The sequence below is a fragment of the Osmia lignaria genome, chromosome 10, assembly GCF_051020975.1.
Source record: "Osmia lignaria lignaria isolate PbOS001 chromosome 10, iyOsmLign1, whole genome shotgun sequence".
Classification (NCBI taxonomy): Eukaryota; Metazoa; Arthropoda; class Insecta; order Hymenoptera; family Megachilidae; genus Osmia; species Osmia lignaria.
In genome coordinates this window covers 5,089,428-5,110,102 of record NC_135041.1, presented here as the reverse complement: position 1 = coordinate 5,110,102, position 20,675 = coordinate 5,089,428, and the positions used below count along the sequence as shown (strand labels likewise).

The 20,675-nt window shown below is 42.0% G+C and overlaps 1 protein-coding gene across 1 annotated transcript in view; it reads left to right on the top strand.

Moving 5' to 3' along the window:
• Positions 1 to 7,155: 7,155 nt before the first annotated feature.
• Positions 7,156 to 20,675, top strand: part of Sema2a (Semaphorin 2a) — a 184,422-nt gene continuing 170,902 nt past the window's right edge. Inside the window, exon 1 of the mRNA XM_034340377.2 lies at positions 7,156 to 7,277. Within this exon, the coding sequence (XP_034196268.2) occupies positions 7,169 to 7,277 (109 nt within the window). The 5' untranslated portion in view covers positions 7,156 to 7,168. The remainder of the gene's footprint in view (positions 7,278 to 20,675) is intronic.

Sequence of the window (20,675 nt, the reverse complement as noted above, 5' to 3'; positions counted from 1 at the left end):
GAAGAGGAAACAAGGTGTGATCGTGGTCACCGAGGATAAATGAAACACAAGCAATATTAGATTTTAACGAATAAGAAAGAAAACAACTGATTTTATTATATAGAAGAGAAAAAAAAAATGACTTTAAAGGATACCGGCTGTAAAAAACCCCAGACTCAAGTGGGGAAAAAGCCTGGTTCCATAAGCAAAATAAACTACAACAAATAAAAGAATAATACAACAACAAAACGATAATATATATATATAAGAAAGTAAAACTATAACCTAGAGATTAAAATACTATTTGAATGATCATTCAAGCTTATGTCTATCGCGCGCAAGAGCTCTTTACCATCCGTACTCCTAGGGCACCTCGCCGACGTCGCAGCCAATCGTCGCGGTCCTCGCACAAAATCAATCCTGATCACAGGAGGCGTTCCCCAATTGAGAACCAAACAGTCGTGATCACACGAGCTTACGATTGCACCCAGTGCATTTCCTGGTCACAGGAAGCGTCCCGCCAAGTGGGGACAAAAAATGACCGTGATCACACGGCCCCAAATGCACTCAGTGCTTCACACGCAGAGGACGCACGCCCGATTAAACTCGCGCACGTCAGCCGATCGCCCCCAATACAAAATAAAAACACAAAAAGAACACAAAAGTATATCAAACGCACGAAGGCCAAAAAATACGAGTGCAGAGGTCACGGATTCTCGTCTGAATGTCGGGCCCAGTCCCGAACGGTCCTTTCCACCCCCACACTGCCCGCGCCTGCGTATTGCAGCGTGGCGCTGACACTCATGCCCCCCCTCTCGTGGCGTCAAATTTGAATTCTACAGCTCGGACCAATTAAAGAAAAGAAATGCGAAACCCGAACATATATCTTAATCATAATCAAATAAAAGTTATCAATGCATATTACTAATTATACACCATACGTTATCAGATTATAATGATGTGATAAAACAATGAAAAAAAAATAAGTTGACTTATCGTTAGTTCTTATTTCGTACAGGCAAAATATTTAAGCTTGGAGTACTCTACAGTCAAAGGGTTAAGAACGCCAATAGAAAATTTGCATATCATTTTTATCGAATGATACGTTTAGAAATCTACCGTTTCATATGTAACAATCTGATTTGAAATCAAGTACTTTCATCTGTTTCACATTTAACGTGTCTACAGGGACTGTTTGAATCGCATGGTTTAGGTGCGAACAATCGGGAACCAAAGTGTCCTCGTCGACGAGGACGTTTGCCGCGTTGGATCGTCATAAAATCGCGCCACCAAACCGGCGAACGCAATCTACCAACTAACTCGGTTACCGCACACTTGTGTTCGCCGACCAACCTCGTCGGTCCTATCCCTGTCTCTGTCGTTTCGAAGCTTGGCGTATTCGCTCGATCCTCGTCGCACGCCGAGTTACCAGCCGTTCCCTCTCGAGTCGCTCTCTTTGCAGCGATGCTGGCGGCGCGTGTACCTGCCCATTATGGCTAAAAGCGTAGCACACTCGATTATCACGTCGTCGCGCGTGGCTGAAAACTGAAAATGCCGTGGGCCTTTGACAGTGTAAGAGCCCCTCCGTCCCGGCGACGACATTAGCCACGCCGTGAAAATTCCGTTAACAGCCTTACCGCGAACTTGCCCGGCCGCCACAGGTCCTGATCGATCCTCGTCGAGCCCTATTTTCCCTCCGCATCCTCTGAACGCTCCTCTACGGCCAGAGACAGGAATTGTTTCTCACCTGCTCCGCGTAGTTATGCCAACTTTCCTGACGATTCCTACCCTCGGGCGAGGACCAGATTTTCCTACCACGTTCCGTCGAGATTCACCTTTGACACCGTTCGCGAAAATTTTCCTCGAACAGGTGAAAATTGAAACGGTGAGCGTTCAGATCAAACCTAATTCGCATCGAGAGAACGGAGGGTTTTGAACGATTTAAAACTCTAATTTTGCGTTTGAACGCGTCGGCGGAATTGATAAGACGGCATATACTTATTTGCAGGGAGGTAGGTTAAGAAAGGAACCCCTCGTCTGTCGAGGTTCGACCACACCCTTCGAATCATTAGTAGAAAAGCTACGCTGTTGTGATTTCAGGGAAAGACGACCCTCTGTTCAGAATACGGGAACGATCTCGTTTAAGGACACCATGTGCTTCAAAATCCTTAGGACAAGGTTTTTATTTGCTCGAAATTCGAGACTTTCCTGCAACGGTCTGACAGAGCTAGCCTGGAATCCCTTGTAAAGGGACTCGATAATGACGTTCCGAAGGTAGAATCACGGTATTGTACCCGGATTCCGTTTCCTTAATAATTGTCTTCTACAAACATTTTACCCGCTGGAAATTCATACGGTTAATTCAATTTGAAATTTAGCTGAGAAAAATATATTTGCGCGTATCAAAGATCATCTCGGATAGCGGAGGAAGTAATCTCGAACGAAAGCATTTTCACCTTTCGAAAACCAGCTTTGCTCGAATTGCAAAAAGGTGACGACAAGACAGCAAATTGTCTACTCTCTATGGAGACGCTTTTCCACTTTGCTTTTTATACACCTCTCGCTTCGCGCCTCGTGAAAGTCCGAGTACATCGAGCGTAACCGCACAGCTTTCAGAAACTTCAAAGAGTCACTCAACCGCCAGCCTTGTCCTTTTACGTTCTTTTCAACATGGTAGCTCGTACATGTACCTACGTCGATGCGGCTGTGACCAAAAGCCGGCCAACGGTACTGATTGCAATCCACTGGGTAGCTAGAACGTCTTATTCAACAATCGGTTGCCGGCTGAATTGCACAAAGGACGAACCAACCCTTCAGTCGACGCTGATTTCTGATGCTTTCGTTGAGCTTGTTTCGTGCGATCGCGTTAACGAGACGATTCTGGAAAAATAGATTTTCGACGCAATTTCAATTTAGCTTAATAATCATCTGCATCGTTATCTCGAAATAATATTTTTATCGCTTTGACTTTTGAAAAGCAGGCATTGTATAGAAAGCCTAAGCAACTTGGCGTTTTTGGGCAAAGTACAAAACGATTAATATTTCACACATTTCCTAAGCATTTTATGCAATGCCAAAAGACAAATCAATTTCTAATGTCATGTGGTTTTTTTTTCGTTTATATATTTTTAATGAAGGCCTCTTCATCACTCTCTTTTCAAGTTTTACTTTCTTGTGAGAAAAGTAATTAAGTGCAATTCTAAATTAAATTCTTTCCTTCCTTGTTGCAACAAGTAGGTTCATATTTTACTTTCTCTTGTTTTCCTCAATAAGAAACTCCTATACTTTATTTTGTACCTCTTTCTTCTTCATATATGTACGTCTTTTCAACAAAAGCCTCTTCGTGACTCTCTTTTAATATTTTGCCTAAATAGCATTTGTCATTCTATATAATGTCTAGGTACTACATACAATGCCTAGGAAAGGTTTATATAATAAAATAATTTGGATATTTTGCCCAAAAACGCCAAGCATTTTATATATTGCCTAGGCATTCTATGCCCGCTTTTCGTACATTGCTGATAATAATACGTCGATGATGTAATTTGAGACTTTAATTGGAGTTTGTTTCTAATAGCTTAATGAAGCAATCTTTTTAAAATTCCGAGCAATTCATCAGTTTTTCAAAACAATATTTGTCGATACTCAACATTAAACTCGGCCAAGGAAACAGCGACGGTGAATCTCGTTTGGCAGTCTCAGACACGGATCCTGCAGACCCCTGGTCGTCTCGAATCGAGATTATAAATATTGATCCTGAGCGTCCTTCAACTTTGAGTGCACTCGAGAAGTCCCTCTTGTCCCGCATTTCTATACCAGGTCGGTCGAGGGGGATTCTTCGTGGCGAAATTGAAATCCGAGAGCTTCCTCTTGCTCGTTCCGGTAGAAAGAGAGTCAAAGTCGCTCGGGCAAATTAAAATTGTAGGGCATGGGCATGGACAACTGGCCTTTGATGGCCGCGCCAACGGTCACGGATCATCTAGTAGTCGGAATAAGGAAGAAACGCGGTATTCAGGGATGGCATTTCTTTATGGGGGTCGATAGGGTGAGTTAAAGGCCGGAAAAGGGCTGTCACCCGGCTCCCAGCTGGACGATCGTGGAAATTGAAAATTTTACAAACGATCAATAAAACTGAACTAGATAATATTTCTATGCGGCACGTGGTGGAGGTCAGTCCCCAAAAGAGAACATTTTCAAACGGAGGAAAAAATAATATCTAACGAAATATAGTATAAAATTTAGAATAATTTATACAATTTTCGATATTCAATGATGATAAATTTCAAAGTATGCTTTCACAGGGTAAATAGAAACGACTCCTTTGACAAGGGAAGAAAATATTGCTGAACAGGGTTGAAGGGCTTAATAACCCGAGCCGGTTCGAAGGAGGCAGACTTTAGTCGAAGATCAGCAACGGTGTTAGGCCATTCGTCCCTTCGTCTCGTCTTGCCCTGTAAATCGGTTTAACCGAGCTCTCGTTAACTTCGTTATCGCTAATGCCCGTTGCAATGAAGCTAAGTGGCTGTTGCTGCCTCGAGCTGCACTAGCCTCCAGCCTTGCATCCTTTGCCAATTACTTTACTACCGCTGAAGTCCTGATTCGCTTAATCAATTAACGTAAGTTAATTTCAACAGCGACATGCCATCGGTGTGTTCAGCCTAGACGGTGTTTCGTTACGACTATGACACTGATTTTCTGGAAAAGTTTCAAAGTATACTTTCCCTTAGCGCTTCTAAAGGATTTTATACTTTGCAAATGAAGAATAAAATTTTAGATTTATTTTCAATTGAAAAATACTTTTAATTGAACTAAGTTGGAGTTCTAAAATATAAATTAATTTCCAATTTGTGAGCAGAATTTTGCCAAGGTCCAAATACATAGACGGTTCTCATACATCGAGAACGTATGGAGGACTTTGTGGTGTGTTTGTCAGTTTCGGTAAACGGCATGAATTCCCTGTTTGACGAGCGTCCAGTTTCCGCGTACGTACCACGTTGAATCACGTAGCAAAGCAACTTATTTGAATTTCGTGGCTTTCGGAGGTACGCGAAAATCACAGTTCCAAGGATAAATGTCGTAGAAATTTCGGCCACTAAGTCGAATCGATCCCGTGGATCGTTACGGTACGCTTACTCTGCATTGGACCCACTCCCTCTGCCCCCAAAGTGCAATCGAGTTCGCTGAAGTGCAGAACGTTAGTGCACTATTCAGAGATGCTGTAGGTGTTCTCCTCATTTTCATCCCTCTATCTCTGTCTCAGTTCCGTCTCCTGCCGCATCCAATTACTCTGATTTCACCTTCTGAAACGAGTAATTACCGCTTCTGGGCTACCTATAATTAATAATAATGAATTTGACTCGCACGTTCTCCTATCAATTTATCCTTGTTTCATTCGTTGCTCGTCATTTCAATTCATTTCTACTGTTTCCTATCTGTAAAATATCGTTGATATGCAAATTACTAGAAACATCATTTAGATATAAAAAGAAGCGTTAGAATTCAATGAAGGATTACTAAATGCACCGAGTTTACGGTGCACTTTACGTGTGAATTTTCCCAGTAGACGCTTCTTATCTGTTCAACGAGGACTCGGGTATTTCGAAGCTGAGATAACCGCTGCTCGCCGGAAAAGCGGCTTTCTGATTCCTCTGAATCAGACCTGATGAACTACTAAAAACGAGCTACATTGTCGCGGCAACTTTAAGCCCGTAATTCCGCGATACTTGTATCCACGGAGAAGCAAAAATAAAATTTAAAAAACGCGAATTTTTAGCCTACATCAAACATTACCACTATTTTATTACTTCCCGCTAAATTCATTTTCGAAACGTAAAAAGCAATAAAAACGCTCGTAAAGTAGGTGAAGCGTGATTCTGCGTTCGACCAGGACGAATAATCGTGCTCGGTGGAGTGTCTCAGACCTTAGGTGAGAAAGTTTTGATTTACGACGTTCGGTTCGTCCGATACGAAAAGGGTGCCGCGGTGTACCACCCCTAGGAGAAGTTTCTCAACGACCAAGAACGCTCTATTAGTACCATTCGTTATTTTCTTTCCTCTTCCGCGCGACTGTGCAAGAACGACGAAGAAACATCCGCAAGTTGGACCGGCAAGAAAGAGCGAGCCAGGATCCCAGAAGGATATCCGTTCGCGGTTCGAGAGACTCCGACGGTTTTTCCTCCTGGAAAACTGGTTATTGATACTGCAGCGGGGAACTTGTTGGGAAAGTTTGCGTAGCCGGCGATGGAGCACCACTTCCGGTCTCCAGCGTTACCATTCATAAAAACATATTCACTGGGAACCGATGTTAACAACCTCGAGCTCGTATCGTTTGTCATTATTGCCGACATTGCTCGGAACGATTCTAGAAAACTTGGGTCCGCCAGAGATGGGCCAATTTCGTCCTTTTTTTACAAATATAGAAATATTTGATTCGTTCGATCTTCGTTGAATTTGATTCGGCTACTTTGATCTGCTACGATGAAATTGAAGAATCGTGATTTTTACGGATAATATCTTAACTGGCTACAATTGGTGCCCTGGAAATCTTACGGCCAATTTCGTCCTTTTTTTACAAATATAGAAATATTTGATTTGTTCGATCTTCGTTGAATTTGATTCGGCTACTTTGATCTGCTACGATGAAATCGAAGAATCGTGATTTTTACGGATAATATCTTAACTGGCTACAATTGGTGCCCTGGAAATCTTGGCTGATCGCCCAACTTTGATCTCTCGTATCCAACTGGCCACGTAGTCAGAATTCTATTAGAGAGAAACGAATTGAAACAATTGGAAATATCGATCTTTTAATTTCTAATTTGCTTCCCCCGCACATTTGCCACGTCTCTGTGAATGCTTAATTACGAGAATTATTATATGGTTTATCGGTGAATTTTGGGTCAAGGATTTGTACGGGGAAATCGATGATTAAACTGGGACTTGTGGGAATAGGGATTACTGGAGAGTTTACTCGCAGCGAATATTATATGTTGCTACCCTTCTGTGCATTAATGTTTCAACCTTAATAGCATGCCCTAAATATTCTCGATACCCAGATTACGTGTGAATAAATGATACACATAACAAATGCATTAGTTAATGTTACAGCTAATTTGAACATTTTCCGAGCGAATTTCAAATTATACGTAAAAGGTATTTGTTTCTGTTGCAGTGTTTAAGTGCTAATGCAATGGATACATCAAGGAATCGAACGTGGCTGAGAAGAATGGCTTGTCTACTTTGGCTCGTCTTCCTATTCGTCGGAGTTTCGGCCGGAACATTGGAGAAACTGCACGAAGGTAAGTCTCTTCTATCATTTATTTGTTTTCGATTTTTTTAGGTTGAAATGATGATTAAACTGCGAATATTTAAGAAAATATATTTCGATACTGAACATTTTGTGAAAATTTTTTAACGTACAGCTTTTAAAAGCTTCGATAATTTACAGTAATTGTTTTGCTTCAATTCCTGTTTGTCAACTCGCCTTATCTTGTGTCAACTCGCTCCAATTCGCACCATGATGCTTCAATTCTCCATCGATCGTTTCAATTCCCAGTAAATCGCGTCTCGACTTGCTCCAACTCTCTTGAGACGCGCGAAAGCGTTAATGACTAGGAGATAGTGCTGAGAATACCATATGATTTAACCATATATTCGATCTGCATAACAAGGCGGCGATGTTGGCTGCCCCGGCCCCTCATGAATAAAGTCATTCGTATTTCGATATTAATCATGCCTCGCCACACGCGCCGTCCGAAACGATGAGTTTAGCTGTTCTCTCCCTTTCATCTTGCCTCCGTTTTCCTTCTTCGGTTCTCTGCATTTTACGCGGCACTGTCAGTGTCCGATGTGTCTCTTTCGCGCCGTCTATTCTGTTCTCTTCGCTTCCTAACTATTGGAAATTTCAGTCCCCCCTTTCGTGCTCGTATTTATCGTCCCGTGGAAATGCTCAAACTTCTATCGACTACGGTAGTGTAACCGTATGTTAGTCGTTTTATGTATTTCATCCAGGAGACGAGAGGTTCTATTTCAAAACGAGAATCCGCCAAACATTTTGTTACTTTACTGACAATGAGACACAAAATATGCGTAATTTATGCGAGGCTATGGAATCGATAGGCAGTCTGTTGTTTTTAACCCTTTGACTGTTGAGTAGTCTAGGCTTAAACGTTCTGTGCGTACGAAATAAGAATGAAATTAATAACATTTACTTCTTTCTTTTAATTTGATTTCATTTCCCAATTTAATTTTTCATTTTTTTTTCTCATTGTTTTATCACATCATTATAATCTGATAATGTATGGTGTGTAATATGCATTGATAACTTTTATTTAATTATTGTTTTATTAATTAATGTTTTCACCTGATACACATGTGCGACCATAGCAATTAAAGAGTTAATAAGGTTCTCGATGAGGAGCTTGGGTAACCGAGAGCACAGTAATTAACGAACGATAACATTGTAAGCATTCAAAGTGGAACGTGGAACATATTCCACGAAAATAGTTTCATTTTTCCATCCACACCTTACATTACCATCGTTCGTGCCGAAACATGGATAACATTGATAGAACTGACCTAACTCTAAACGTCCCACACAATATTCACGTTTCCTCGAATCCATCCTAATTAACTCGGTCATCTAATTTCGCATATGTAGGTTTCACACGATTGAAGATACAATCATGGTCAGTATGGTGGTTCCAAGAAAATCGAGTAAAGTAATCTCTCTGATGGGTGTTACAGCAGATCAGGTGTATCAGACGTGTCGTTCGTAATTAGGAGCATTTTGGGAAATGGATGGTGGAACAGGAAGTTAGGGTACTCGCAGTTCGACCGATCGACGATAGGAACGAAACGGTTTTATCGAGTTTTCCAAGGAATTATCTATCGCGGTCGCGGTAGATAAAGTATCTACGCCTTCCGGCCGATATGTCCTCTGCTTCTCTCTCTTCCTTCCTGTCTCTTTGCTCTTCTTCTCTATCCCGAAGAAGAGCACAGCCGCTCCCCTCCTCCCCATGAAAGCCAGCAAGCTCCGTTGCAACTTCCGACTGAATAAGCATCACCTCACTTCCGTTTCCGACGATGTAGCCTTTGACGTAATACGTACATCGTCATCTCTCGCTCGTTCTCTCTATTACTCGTTTGCTTCTCTACCTATCTACTTCCTCTTTGATACCTCCCTTTCTCTTCCTGTCTCCTCTGCATTTCTCTGTGGATCCAGCAACGCTGTTCTTCGTGGCGTTGCAACATCTTTGTGCGTTTTGTTTTCATCCTACTTTTGTTTCCACGCCACTCATTCAATTTTTTTTTTTCTTTCTTTCAACTCGTTATTCCGATTAAGTGGACGAGCCTTTGGCTCGAACGCTTTGTCAACCATAGAGGCCGCAGATTTTAAAGTTCAAACTTTGTTACTTCGTTAATATTTATAGTTCGGAATGTTTTATCTTGGGTACTTTGACTTTACGGCTGCGTTCAGCTGGATCAGATTAACCGCTGACAATCGTGGCTTTGGTGATCTTTGTTATATACAAAGAAAGAGTTTGCTACTGTTTCGAGGGAAAATTTAAGGATCAAAAGAATCGAAACTTTAAAGAATTCAACTAGAATTTATATTATCATTTTGATTATATTAGTTCAGTTGCAGGGGAGAATCTATTACAACTGCGACTGTGAACTTGAAAATAGAAATTCCACGTGACAAGATAAAACGTCTGTTACGTCTTACGCAGAATACAAATGCCACGCTCTTATTATCTGTTCTGTCAAAGACAAACTTCCCGCGGAAGGGTGTGCCGTCGTGTTATTAAAAGTTTCCGCGTCTCAGAGCTGAATCTCTTCTCTGTTTTCGATACTTATATCAAGCTCGCAACGTGATCACGTTACACCCGTTTCACTTTGAAAAGTATCATCTGGTTCTTCTACATTACAATGTGAAGTGTTGGTTTTGGGAAGCAAGGTGATAATAAAAATGAAAACAAATATATACATATATGTATATACACTACCCCCAAGAAGTTTGGAAATACTTGAATTGTTTTAAAAAATAATTAAAAATGTACTATAGGTGATTCTACATTGTATTCTTTAGCTTAATTCTAATACTGTTCTCTTCTATATTACTATATAGGTGAAGTATATATTTTATATATTATGCAAAGCAGTTGAATTATTTATTTAAATCTCTTTGTTTCCAAACTTTTTGACGGTAGTGTATGTTTAATTGAACGTTCACTCTTTCGAAGCTTTGAATTGACTGACTGGCAAAGACCAAAAATCCTCGAGCCAGACTCTCATAGCCCTTATCTATGTTTCAACACTTTATATTCACGTATTGAGTTATAAATGCCTTTTTCGTTCAGGAAAACGAAGAATAAACTATTTGACCCTCGGCGTCTTCTTTGATTGTGAACGTGTTGTTTTTTCCCATATATCAATACGAAGCACAAATATTTTCAAAAATTAATTAATTCTTCTCCTGAAGATTGATTTGACACTGATAGAGTACACGTTAAATAATTTCTGTGCCAAAGGAGATAATCTCGACTCCTTTTCAACAGGCTCTCTAGATACGCGTCCAGCTATCGCTTTGTTTCTCTGTTGCGCGTGTTCGCCGATCCTGCTTCCGGTTTCCGTCAGACTTCCGCCTCGTGGCGGCCGTGAAAAATTGCCTTTCCTCCTCGCAGCCTTACCCGCTGAAGCGTTACGCCGTCTGATGACGCAAGCCACGATGAAATCTCGCTTCTTGCCGAACTCCATCGCTCCATTTCTCTTCTTGCCTCGAACCTCCGCGATCTTCCACCTTTGTTTTCCTATCTCCTGAACACGTGATCCTCGTTTCCGGTTCCCTACGACGGGCCATACTCTCATCATCGTCTTTGCGTTCATCTTTTTTCGATCCATCCTGCGTTACATACATCCTTTTCCACGAGAAAACGTCGACATCCATCATCCGAGGAAACCGAATCTCGGAGCTCGCCGAGGTATCCACGCTCTGACTCCATTTTGAACGATGCGACTACGGTTGACACGAGAGTAGAACGATTTATCAGATACAAGATACTTTAGATAAAGCGTTGAAGATAGAATTGATAGTAGAATTTAATTTCTAAAAAATTTTAAGTAACATTGATATTATATTAATTTCGTAATGTAGGAAATAGCAAATTTGAACTATCAAGTTTTTGAGGTTTCTGGGTTAATTTGAACGATTACAAATTTTCTAATTTATCATACTGATTTTTATTATGAGATATAGGACGTTGGTTAATTGAAAGTCGAGCGTTTGCAAGAAGGGACGTAGAGAAGTGGTAAAACGAGGAGGAAACGTAATTTCGACAGGAGAATACGGATGGTCGCATAAATTTGATGAAACCCGCCACGCCGTAAAACCAAGTGCAGATTGTATGCGCAAATGCAAGATGCATGTCCGCGGGAGTCGTTTTTGCTACGAAGCAAACCAACAAGCCGGGCATCCTCTTGCCAACATTGTCTTTCGCTTCTTATCGTACGCTCGTAAAGTGCGTACGCACTTGATAATAAAACGTAACAAAAGGCTCGAGCCTCGAATTATCGCAACAACGTGTTACGCGATGCATTCGTGGGAAACATTCTTCTTCCACTTCGATTAACTGATCTTTCAGTCATTGTAAACGCAATTTGTTTCTCATCTACGAATGAAAGAAATCAAATTTTCTCGCGTTTCGATTTGACAAATTAGAGGCCTGCTATTTTCTCCAGTCAAGTGACGTTATATGCAAGTTGCTGGTCCCTGTTGTTCCTGCTGATTGAAAATCGCTTTTGTCGTTAAGCCAAATCGTATTTCCAGATTGCCTCGTTACCTCGAGCTATTCTGGACACCTCGGACAACGCCTGCACGGGAACGAACCAGAAGGGATATCGGTTAAAGCCTGTATTGCGAAAGCCTCGTCCAATTATCAGCGTCTACGGGACTCAAAGCAGTCGCTCCTTTATTGTGTTTACTGATTGCTGACGACACTCCCGAAGGTAGCTTATGCGAAACCACTCAATATCCAAACAGCCAAATTTTAACTCCTCCCCTGTCCGTTGAGATACCGAGCTGAGTTGCTTGCATTAATACTGCAGCCAAGATTCGGTAGTTTGCTACTAACGAACAAACATCCCCTGATATTCAATTAACCCTTTGCGGACGATCGACGCGTAGGCGTATCCAAACATAATTGTTATAGTAATTTATAATTCTGTATATACACATTGCATTATATTCTTGATACAAAACACAGCTACGAGTGTAGGCAGTTAGAATTTATAATGTGCTTTGAAGGATGAAATTATTACTTCTTTTACTTTAAATTAATAATACTCTGTGCAAGCTTAAGAACGCTTCGTTCCCAAAGGGTTAAAGCAAAAGCTTGTTTGAATATTTGAAAGAAATGCAAGTTTGAATATTAAATTGTAGGTGTTTAGTGGACGGGGAGAATGGGTTTCATCTCCTCGGACGCCTTTAGTTCGGACCGGGAGCCGCTAGGTGGCGGCGAGATGATCGATGACGGTGTTCTCGCAAGCGGTCGCCGGCATGCAGTTCAAATATATGTATAGAAGTTCCGAATTGAGGTATGATAGGTGTCTGGGGCAGGGATCGTCTGTTGTCAGTCCCACTGACGAGTCTGACAGACGATCCCGAGACGAAATGCCTTTTTCTCCCCTCTCCTACAAAATATTTATTTTTGCATTTAGAGAAAAATGAACATAGTCTTTCCCGAATTTTCTCTCGGATCAAGCTTTTCCAGCCCTTTTGTCGTCCTTTTTCGATCACGTATCGACTGATTATGCATCAGGTTAACGGGTCAACCGATAACTTTTCGATTTCCTTGCCCGAAAATAGCCGGTCATTGACGTAACGGGCAGAAACTTTTGAAATCGAGTATCGTAGCAAGAAAGGTGGAGGGAGGAAAAAATTTCTTGCAAACTGTTCGGTGGCTTGCGACGAAGACAGCGCAAGACGGTGAAGAATGGCGAAAGGTGAACAGAAGAGGGCGGAAAGTTGGGAAATTCGTTGAAGCGACGCCAACTCCGACATAGTATACGGAGGGCAGAAAATGGCGGACAGAGTCACGTTTGTCTTACGGTTCTTGCCGGGTTTAGCGCCTCTCACCCTCCGTTGCCAGCGTTTGTTCTTTTGATTCTTTCCAGTCACTTCACCGCTATCGTCGTCCATCTACTCTGTTCGAAGTAACCCCTGGAATCTTTCTGGGAAAGTTTGGTTATTTAATTTCCTAGCCGCGGTCTGCCAATGGAATCGGTCCTTGTTCTTTCCGTCTCCCACTTTTCTCATCCCCCTTTTTTATCCTTACTAAGGGAACGTCCATTTTCTTCTCAACCGAACCGACACTTTTTTCTTGTCAACCATCTTTTATCGTTCTCCGCGAATGATTCTTCATCTTCATTGCTTGCGAACAAATTACATAGTAGCCTTTCAATTTCAGGAAAGAATAACTGTCGCTATTCTTCGTTACTTATTGCATTATTTCTCTAACAGCAAAACGAAAGGGAACCATTCAAATAACTTGTATCAAATCGCTTTTCGCGATTACCCCACTACTAGTTCTCCGAACTCCCCTTATTCGCGTCGATTCCTTTAAATGCTGGTTATCATGCAAACGACGATGTCGGGCAAAAAAGGCATCCCGTAAAATAGGTGCACGCGTGAATTTCGGGTGTCCTGGGTATCGGGTCGAACAGCTTCTTCACGATTCGCGGATAAAGATCTCTCTTTGCCCACTTTCAACAGAGTCGTCTGGCCGTTTCAGGCTTTTCCGTCCTGCCATTCAATAGTGACGCGCTATCCAAACGAATCTTTCTCCCGTAAGGGTGCACAAGGGGGTGAACGTTTCCAGCCGGATATTCGTTGTATATACACCGTCCTCGATGGGGCCACGATCTGCAACTACGATTCTACGCCACGGTGGTTCGTGTACGTACACGTTCGTCGATCGTGTGCGCGGGCATACCAGCGTCGACGTATAATTCAGTTTTACCCTGAAACGACTCATTTATATGCGTTCGTTTGATTGAATCTCTCCCGCGTAGTCCTGGCTGCCTCTCTTCCTTTCTCCTTCTCCTTTCGTCTCGCTTTCTCCGCGCAGATTTCCACAAACCCTCCCCCTCTTTCACCCTCTGTTCACCGTACGCCCTCTCCGTCTCTCTTCTTTCCACCCTCGTCGACACCGACGCGGTTAGCTGTTTCAATTTCCCCTCGCCGCACAAAACTGAAAGGCGTGCCCGTCATCTGTCGTGTCCTCTCGCTACGCCTCCGCTTTCGTCTCCCTTCGTTTCCCAGCGTCCGTTCGCGATCCGCATTTCCACCGTTCCCGACGAACGCGCCACGTCTATCCCCGTGTCACCGATATCGTCGCGGTCCTCGTTGATGCACGCAGACCCGTCCGATCGCGATTTGTTTGACGTCATTTTTTATTCGTTATTCAAAATAAAATTTGCCCAACTCTGCTCGCCGGTATATCGGTTCGTGCTTAGAGGTAATTCGGCGCACAATCCTGCGAAACGATCGTCTGGCACCAATAATGGCTAGACAGAACCATTCTGTCAATATATGAAATTATTGATACAGTTTAATATCCGTATAAAATTTTACACCGTTTCTTAAAAATGTGGATGCTTCAATATTTTTAGCAAAATTTCGTAAATGTTTACGTACTTTGGTTAATTATTCCCTTATTTAAAACTTACTGACTTTGAAATGTAAATTTTACTGGCAAAGAAGAATGGAGGACAATTCAGTACCGATTTGGGGAAAACTTAGTAGCCTTGTTCCTTGTGTACATTATAACGTTCTGTACGCAGAATCGTCAACGTAGATGGGCGATTTAACGCAATTACCTGAACTACCGGGGTGGAAAGGCGTAAAACGCGACTGATTATTCAGCAGAAATCGAAAGGACGAAGGGTTTGGCTGGAGACAACCTCCTGGTAGATTCAGGATGTACGGCTAATGCAATTATATCTCCACCCTCTGTCTTTCGGCTCATGAATATCAACGTTTGATTTGTATAATGTCGAGTTATTGTTCCGGAATTGAAGTAGCACGGAAGGGAAGAGACGTTTTATCGAGTATCTCGGCTGAACTGATTTTCTTATCGAAATTGCGCTGCCTTAACCCATTAAGGCCCAAGTAGTGAAATAATGAGTTTTGCACCTAAGATTTTTTACAATGTTACCTAAGAATGAGCAAAAGATTTATCAGAAAAATTTGTAAATTTCTAAATGAACACAACATTGATTCTTAAAGATAAATTATTTGGAATTATTTAGAAAGCAATTATTTTGATCGAATTTCACTGCAAACTTGCTCGTGAGTTGTGCAAATTTTTTAATCTGAATATTCACTCGATGCTCGAATATTCGCCTCGTTACGTATATTTCTTCCTTTTTTTTTTTCTCGAAGGGCTTTCTTTTTCTTTTTATTCAATGAAGTTTCCAGACGAAACTATCCCGGCGAAGCGTTAATTGAACCGGAAGGAAGGTTTTTTTTTCATGCATATTTCGGTATAAATTATTCAATATCGGTGTCCTTAACAATATTACGAGGGACGCGGAGGAGAAGGAAGAAAAGTTTGAGAATCATTACCGTCCCTGTTCGTTTTACCGTAGCGCCTTCAATCAAGCTCCGTTGTCTAGACAATTAACCGGACGGTCGATGCAATTAAAAGCAATTGTTACGAGAGTATGTGTGTGTGCGCTCGCGATAGCGCGACTGGGAATTAATGTTCCCACATTAGAACAAACGGATCGTTCGCCAGACCGTAGATTTCAATAACCATTTTATCCATGAGAATTTATTTTTATTCGCCTCGGGTCGCTTGCATCCGAGCAAATCAATTAATTAGCTATCACCGAGTTCATTCATTTTATTGCACTCTCTCGAAAACTCTATCGATCAGAGTATTTAAACCCTGAAACTTCCAAACGATTAATTCTTTCAACAAAATTTTCATCGAATCTCTATCCATTCGCTTAACCATTGAATAGCGAAGGGTCAATCGAGACCCAAAATTACAAAACGTAGGTAGACATGAACCTAAAGTTAAATGTATCATTTTCAAACAAAAACGATTCATATATTGGAAGAATAATTTTCAAAAGAACAGTGTCAAATTTAGAATTAAAATTGGGATTCTCTTTATGGTTCGTCGAGGATTAATATTAGAACCGAGAAAAAGCAGTGTACCTGTTTTCGTCAATTTCACGTCAAGATTTTACGTTTTCCATTTGTGGCGATCGTAATTGACGTCTTTAAAGGGGATCGAAAGGTCTCGGTTATCTTTTCGAGGCGCATCGATCCAGCTTGATGTCGCTAAATGCTTTTTAGTCCGTTTATTCCGGTTGCTTGCCGGCCGGTGGCTAATTACTTTGGTTAACTGGTCGTGAAAAATGCACTACTGGCCGAATCCCCTGAAACGGAATGTATAATCAGACCGGATTGGCGGTCACTGAGGAAGGGGTGCAGGAATATTCGGACAGGGACAGCTCGATCGTTTCGAACGGACATCACTGTAATCACTGGTAATGCAGATGGCGGTCGTTCGTCGATGGACGCATCGACAATCAGCTATATAATTAGAGACCTCGCCCACCAATTAAGCTGCATTCATTGGACGCGATCGTTACCCGCTGCTAAGCATATTGCCATGAAAAATGTACACGTCGTTGCTAAACGTTGCTTAACACGGTCGTTGACGCGATTATCGATCCAGCTGATCCAGTGAAAAATGACGAGCCGTCGGACCCCTAAGAGTACCTACGTTCACGCGATCATTATCGCGGAGAATAAAAAATGAAACGGAAAAGGACACCCAGTTGTTGATAATAATTCAACGTAGGAAATCTTCAACCAGTCACGCGTGGCTTTCGTTTCCCCTTTGGCTTAATTTTGTCCTAACATTTTGAAACAATTGAAATTTTATCGTTTTAGCTATCGCATTCAGAATCACGTCAGAGGATAATTAACGAATAAATGATTAATGTTTGATTTCCTTTTCTATTTTCCAAATTATGCTGATTAATTTATAAAAATTTTAATGATTTTATTACATAATTGAGATATAGCTTTTAATGTTTTTCCTTTTTAAAGAATGACGTCCTTTCTAGGGCAAGGATGTAATTATTTCAACGTCAATTTAGCAGACGAGACGGTTATAATAAATGAGAATAAAGGACAATTCAGATTTAAATACGTCTACTAACCTCATACGAACGTGATGAAATAAAATTTTCATATGTCACAGTTGATGACGTTTAAATGTTGCGAGTCGAGAATAAAAGTTTGATATCCATCAATCTTCCAAACGGAAAGCTGAAACGTAGACGCTTAAAAGAAAATGGATTATAAAATCCGACTTATGGAAGATTAAGAAGTCTAAATCTGCATACTCCTAGACTTCGTGTTATAAGATCATAAACACCATGATCGTGATACGAGTTACCACAGGTGGAAGTGGAAAAATATTCTCATTTCGTTCATTTGATGTTTGAATCAGTGAAATTTCTTTTTAACACGTGAAGTGTTAATATTAAAAAGGCTCTTATTGAGTAGTTTGCTTGAATTGTTGAAGATAAAATTCTTTTATTGTTATAATAAAATTAGCAATACAGAAAATCACAAGGTTTCAAATAAATTGTTCCTTATTTGGAACACGGTAATCAGAATTCGTCCAGTAGGTAATCTCGTTCAGGAGCTGCGAGAAAGCTCTCTTTGCAGATTCGTAGCTGCCTGAAATCGCGGTCATTTCCATGCTTGTTGTCGAGACGAAGATTCCCTCTCGTTTTCCTTATCGAGAACGATTCTCGTGCTCCGCCTTGCCCGATTGCACCAGTCCCCTCCTGTATTCTTCTTTTTCCATTCTGTAAAGAACAATCACACGGCGGATCGGTGCTCGATACCTGCTGCCCGTTGGCCCAATTTCATCGCAATCGATCTTCGCTTTGAACAGCAGCTCGGATTCCTTTTCGACGTCGTTACAAAACGACCGCGATTCGGTTGAACGATCGTGATGCTTCATCTTGCTGTCTGGCATTCCGCTCGTGAAAGAGAAAGTACGCTCGTTCTTTGCGCTCGGATGAGCTACGTGTTTTACGAGAAACGTAAGGCCAACCATTATGTAACTTTTGATTTTTCTGCTAGCTGTATCGTAAAACGTGATTCCTCCAACTTGGCCTGATCGACGCGAAGATGAAGGATGTATATACTTTTTAACGTCCTTCCATTATACGTTTCATTTTCTGAAGACGAATGGTGAAAGCTGCTCCGAGTTTATAATGAATAGGGTATTCGATTTGAGAAACAGCGAAATTGCTTTTGCGTCCGGCGAACCACCTCTTCGGATGTTAAATCTCTGAAAAATCTAGGTAAATGATGAAATACGAAAGAATATCTACCTGTACAAGTTATACTAGAATAGATACCTCAGCTTTGCGGTATTCGTATAACAACAATGACCCAGCGAATACTAAAAAAAGAACCCATCAGCGCAACTATACGGGCTTCATTTTATCGAACACTGTCGCGTGATCCATCTCTGTTAGCCATCTTGGTCTCGGTTCATGCCACCTTACCGTCCATGGGACTCGTCCAGAATCCGAGGAAACTCCCTTCACGGTCTTATTCCTTTGGCCGCCTAATATTTTTATTATTATCTCTGGACGTCTATCGCGTCGATATGAAGGATGTATCGGCAGCTGTTACCCGTAGGAGCGCGCACGCGTGCAAGCTGTCTCTCAGCCAGGGTGACAGAGAGACTAGGTTAACGTACACCTTCCATGACGGAGAGAATTTAATACGGGCGGGTGACCGTAAAGCCCCGATTTCGCTAGGCGCGAGGGAGGGTAGACCGGGGAGGGCAGAGGATGGTTTAGCATCGGGGCGGTCCAGGTGTCGATATAATCGAGAGGCTTGCTTGTCATCAAAGTGCCCCTGTGGTTCTCCTAGCCCGACGACGATAGCGGCGAACAACGGCGACAGCGGCGAAGCTGGCGGCCCTCGTTAACGCAAAAACGCGAGAGATGATGGATGGATGCTAAATTGCATTAATTAAATCCACCGTGACACCCTAGCCCCGGCAGCCTTGCTTGATACCACTCGGAGGCAACCGCTCGGGCTCTGCTGCTTGTCTGTGATCGAGGCGTGAGCCGTTTAACGGGGTGTAGATCACTTTGATGATTACACCCTGTACAGACCGCTCCCTAAACCCCCCTTTCTCTGCCACCGCCGCCCTCCCTCCCGTTCCTTCGTGCCTCGTCTTCGGTTCACCTCAAGCCCGACGAAGAGTTAACCATCTCCTCCAGCCACGGACATGTCCCTCCGCCTCTGTCGAAGCTTCGTTGCACCTTCGAAGACGTCTTAACTATCAAAGTCCTTCGAAACGGATTAGGCTGCAACGCGATACCGTTGGCGAGAGTACTCGAAAAACGACCCCCGGGCCTTTTGTCGTTATCGAATGACGACCTACTCGTCGCCGATCGACTCCGAACCTTGGCACAATTTCGTGCGCCTCTATTCACTAGCTTTTCCCTTTGATCCTGATTCGTTTAGCGGCTCGAACCATCGATGCTTGCTCGCGTTCCTCTATATTGCAAAGTAATTTTCTTCTTGCCCGCGAATCGACCGGCTGTTGTCGATTGACTGTTCGAGGGTTTTAAATACTTTGGGGGTTCGTGCCAACCGGCAGTGTTGGAACGATTATTCAGGGATGAAATTTATTTTTTCCCTGTCTATTCGGGAGTGAATGTGAACTGTCCAGGTAGTCGTACTGTTTGAAAAGCTTAAATTTAGAATTTTTATTTGTCAATTGTTTGTAAACCTTTAGGAAAAAAAAAATGGTTCCATTTCCAAGCAGCGTGTTACGAGTACGTATCAGGAACATGAAATGAGATCATCCTTTCGGTGTACCTTTTGGAAATTACGTCCCTTCCCTTTGATGTTCTAATTTGATCCATGTCGACGTAGAAAGAAACGAGGCTAAGTGGATTTCACCGAATGAAAGAACACCGGCACGAAGCTCGCGTGGCCAAGTTAAGACATTAGCAGGAGCCTGTGGCGTGGAATCGCTGGATCCTGCTCTTCGATTTCTTGAACGAGACGATGAGATCTTGATGCTGTTGTGTACCATGTGTTTCGGAGGAGAGATAAGTGAGGGTTAGACAGGCTGGATATTGGGTATAATTTAATGGGCTGGGGCCTCGACAGAGTTTCTACGCGGCAAAAAGAAGGTAAAGAGACGGACGGTTGCAGTGAAAAGGGTTGTTTTCTAGGGTGTGAGTTTTTATTATTGTGGGATAATTCAGTGTTCTTCGAATGTAGAATCGTTTTAATTTAATTACAGTGAAAATTCTAATGTAATCCACTTGCCAGTCGCTAATTCGTTTGCACAGATTATTTAAACGGTGCCTGTTGAGACATGGGTCGAGGTTAAGTAGAAATTTCAACAATTACAATTAATTGTCGCAATTAAACCTACTAATGACATGAATTTCATTTTTCAAATAACATTCAAAGACTGACGTGAAATGAAAATACAGTTCATATTTCTTCTGTACGACGCGTAACAAGGTCCAGCGATTAAAAGGGGGGAAATTCGAGTGAATGTAATTGTTGAATTTCTTTCAGTACACGATTTTTCTCCTTTTTTCAACTCTCTGAATGG